The 3148-nt window shown below is 37.0% G+C and overlaps 1 protein-coding gene across 1 annotated transcript; it reads right to left on the bottom strand.

The window, feature by feature from the left end:
* On the bottom strand, nt 1-2292 carry LOC131056601 (probable LRR receptor-like serine/threonine-protein kinase At5g48740). Its single transcript, XM_057990907.1, has 9 exons — nt 2216-2292; nt 1936-2077; nt 1784-1796; nt 1597-1676; nt 1210-1455; nt 1003-1129; nt 761-860; nt 440-572; nt 1-81 (listed from the first exon to the last, which is right to left on the bottom strand). The coding sequence occupies exons 1-9, from the start codon at nt 2290-2292 to the stop codon at nt 1-3; spliced, it is 999 nt and encodes a 332-aa protein (XP_057846890.1).
* Between the last annotated feature and the right edge of the window lie 856 nt (nt 2293-3148).

Genomic DNA, 3148 nt, shown 5'->3' with positions numbered 1-3148 from the left:
TCATGAATGGTTTAGCTGAATATTTATGTCATCAGCCAGCGTGACGGAGGCTGCTGCTACAATCAGCTGAACCATATTCCTCTGTTGGCAAGGCATACACAGATTTTTCAGCATTTATGTTTCTAGGCTCGATATAAAGCATACCCACTCTTATCCCTGCCACAATCTCATTCATGGTGGGTCTCTTGGATCCTTCTCTATCCGCACATTGCAATGCAAGATTAACAACACAATTGAAACATTGCATTTCATTTCGCCCAAAGACAACCTCTTATCTATGATGTTGGTCAAGCGACAAGGAGTGTCTTCTTTTGCCTCTGCATGGAGCATTACCTATCATGAAAATAAATATTGTTGTTTTATCCAAAATAAAAAATGCTACAAATCAAAACAATCAAGTATACGGAGATTGTTAAAGATGGTTAAAATCAAATCTTACCCATCTCACAAGATTGACTTCTTCTTCACAAGCTGCATCTTCAATTGGTTTTCTTCCACATATAATCTCTAATAAGACTACTCCAAAGCTATACACATCATTTCTCTCTGTCAACTTGTTGGTACTAAAATACCTTCAATCAATAAAGGCAAGTTACACTAATCTGTGACTAAGCAGCGCTTGTATCAATTGAAAGTTTCAAATTGCTGGGTTAAATTGCATTGCAACCAAAAAAGAAATTGAATTTCGAGGGCATAAGAATCCCTACTCTGCGACTTTTGCCCTCATATTCAAGTCTAGGAGGATGTTTGAACTCTTTACATCTCTGTGAATGATTTTCGGTCTGGACCTCGAATGCAGATATTCCAAACCTTCAAGTTAAACAAATTTATATGACGCCCCATTAAACCATAATCGAGGCCTACAATAGAAGAAAACCTTAAAAAAACTTAGTCTAGGGTACAGGAGTTTTCCACAGAACCTACGAGCAACATTAAATTGAGATCCATATGAGTTAGTGTCCCCTCCATAAGTTGAACACTTTATCCTGAAAGTGAACCCACCATGAAGGTAATCCCTGAGCGATCCTCCACCCACGTATTCGTAAACAAGCATAAGCTCCTTGGAGGAGTTGCAGTAGCCAAGCAACCACACCAAGTTCTTGTGATTCAGTCTTGAGAGAAGATCCTTCTGCTTGGTAAAAAGTTAGCATAATATTATTCTCTCAATTTAATCAGAAAAAGGAAAATTGAGGCAGATATTTGTAGTACCTCATATAAGAACTCTAATAGTCCTTGCTTCGATGAAGAGGACAGAACTTTTACAGCAATTTCTTTTTCATCGAGTAACTTGCCATAGAAGACAGTTCCAAAATCTCCTTTACCGATCTCTTGGTTGAAATTCTGTGTCGCTGTCCTTAGCTCTTCTATGCTAAATGAACGAGTTCTGACATGGTTCAGTACCTTGACCGGTAAATCTGTATTTGCATTTGGCTTCCAAATTCCATTTAGAAAAACCTAGAGCAAAAAACAAAACAAGGAGCATCTTTAAGGAACATTTATTGTGATTTGACCCTTAGATTTATGGAGGAACAAGGTGAAATTGATCTCCTCACCTGGTTTCCGAGAGTATCTTCCATGATAAATAAACATCAATACCAAAACCAATTGAACAGCGAGGATGCCCCCAATGATTGATCCAATCTCTAGCCCATTGTTTTTACCACCTCTGGCTAGATCTGATTCAAACCCAAACAGAATTAGAATTTACCACAGTCACCAACTAAGTTTACCACTCCAATCAAACTGCAATGCAAACTTAGGACACAAAATCCAACAAGGATACCTGAACTTCTAAACTGGGGACAAGCCAATAAAATCAAGACATTCTCTTTTTCATTGCTTATAAATTATATGCAAGGGAAGATGACCATATATTCTTGTTTTCAATGGCATAGAGCAATAGAAACATAGTATTAGTTCTAAATAAAATGTCACTGTGAGATCTGCTGGTTCTTGGACATGCACGATTCCTCCAATTGAGGACATGGTCATTACAACTTTGCCCAGTTTGATTAGGCTGGTGGCAATACAGAATGTGCTGATACTACAGAGATCTTGACTAAGATACTCTTTTGAGCTGGATATAATTGGATTTCCAGCAGGATGCAGCAAACTAGTTCTTTATTCTGGAGAACCATTCTCCAAACTATTCAACCTAAATGATCTTCAATGTCTTAAATAATTATCCATTAGTTAAAGACATCGTTTCACTGACCAAGGAATGCGGGTGAACAAGCACTGATCAGTGACAGTTCCACACGCAAACGGCCTCATGGAGACATCAAATTCCATGCACAGGTGCTAGACATGTTCTGTAGTTATTTGGTGAAGTTTCAAAAAGATACGAGAAATGTCGAACTGGCAAGTCAGCAATCTCTGTGTGAAATCTATAATGGTCATATATGATGTCAATTGATCTGAAATTTTATATAGAGATTTTTATGACCCCTAACCCCTTCTCTCACCTAAAAACTAGATTCAGATTAAAGAAATGCGTTTTGACTACCATAAGGTAGGAAAATAAAAATAAGATGTGTTTGCTTTGATATCATGGCTCTATGATTTCAAAATGTGTTGGAAGTTTTAATTGGTGAAACTAAGAACCTTTATCTACCAATCAAAAAAAATCCAAAATTCATTCATTTGGTCCTTCAAAACATTTGAAAAATGTATCAGGTTGGAAATGTTTTTTCATCCATTATGGCAGGAAGGACATAACTATGAGGAATTGGATGCTGAAACAAGATTAAGAACCAAGATTGTTCAAGGGAATCAACATAATAAAAATTAAGAATATTGGGATTCTAAAAGTTTGTTGAGCTTTCATGGTTCAATTAGAAGTCGAATCTAAGGTCTTCCATTTTGTGTTTTAGCACATTACTGATTGAGTTACTAGCTTCTATGGAACCATAGCTTCTATGGGACCAATCCATCTTTGGTTCAGATGTAGCTTATTACCAACCCACCTCCTTAAAACACATTAGATTCTTGAGTCTCATAACCTTACCTGACTTTAATACTATGTTGAGCTTTCATAAATCAGTTAGACCTTGATACGACGTTCTATTGGTTGCTAGAGTGTTCTATCCATTGAGCTCCTGAGCCCTATAAGATGTATCAGTTTTTATTTTCTCTGTCTGCCAAAAGG

The sequence above is a fragment of the Cryptomeria japonica genome, chromosome 7 (assembly GCF_030272615.1).
Source record: "Cryptomeria japonica chromosome 7, Sugi_1.0, whole genome shotgun sequence".
NCBI lineage: Eukaryota > Viridiplantae > Streptophyta > Pinopsida > Cupressales > Cupressaceae > Cryptomeria > Cryptomeria japonica.
Note: the sequence above shows the minus strand (reverse complement) of the source record. Positions and strands in the feature narration are given on the sequence as shown.

Bases quoted from the DNA above. Each gene is read 5' to 3' on its own strand.
- LOC131056601 (XM_057990907.1), bottom strand. From the start codon at position 2,292: ATGGAATTTGATGTCTCCATGAGGCCGTTTGCGTGTGGAACTGTCACT. The intron at 861-1,002 runs GTGGGTTCACTT...CTTCTATTGTAG, and splicing joins GCTCAGGGATTACCTTCATG to GCCTCGATTATGGTTTAATG. The intron at 82-439 runs GTAAGATTTGAT...CCTTGCCAACAG, and splicing joins AAGTCAATCTTGTGAGATGG to AGGAATATGGTTCAGCTGAT.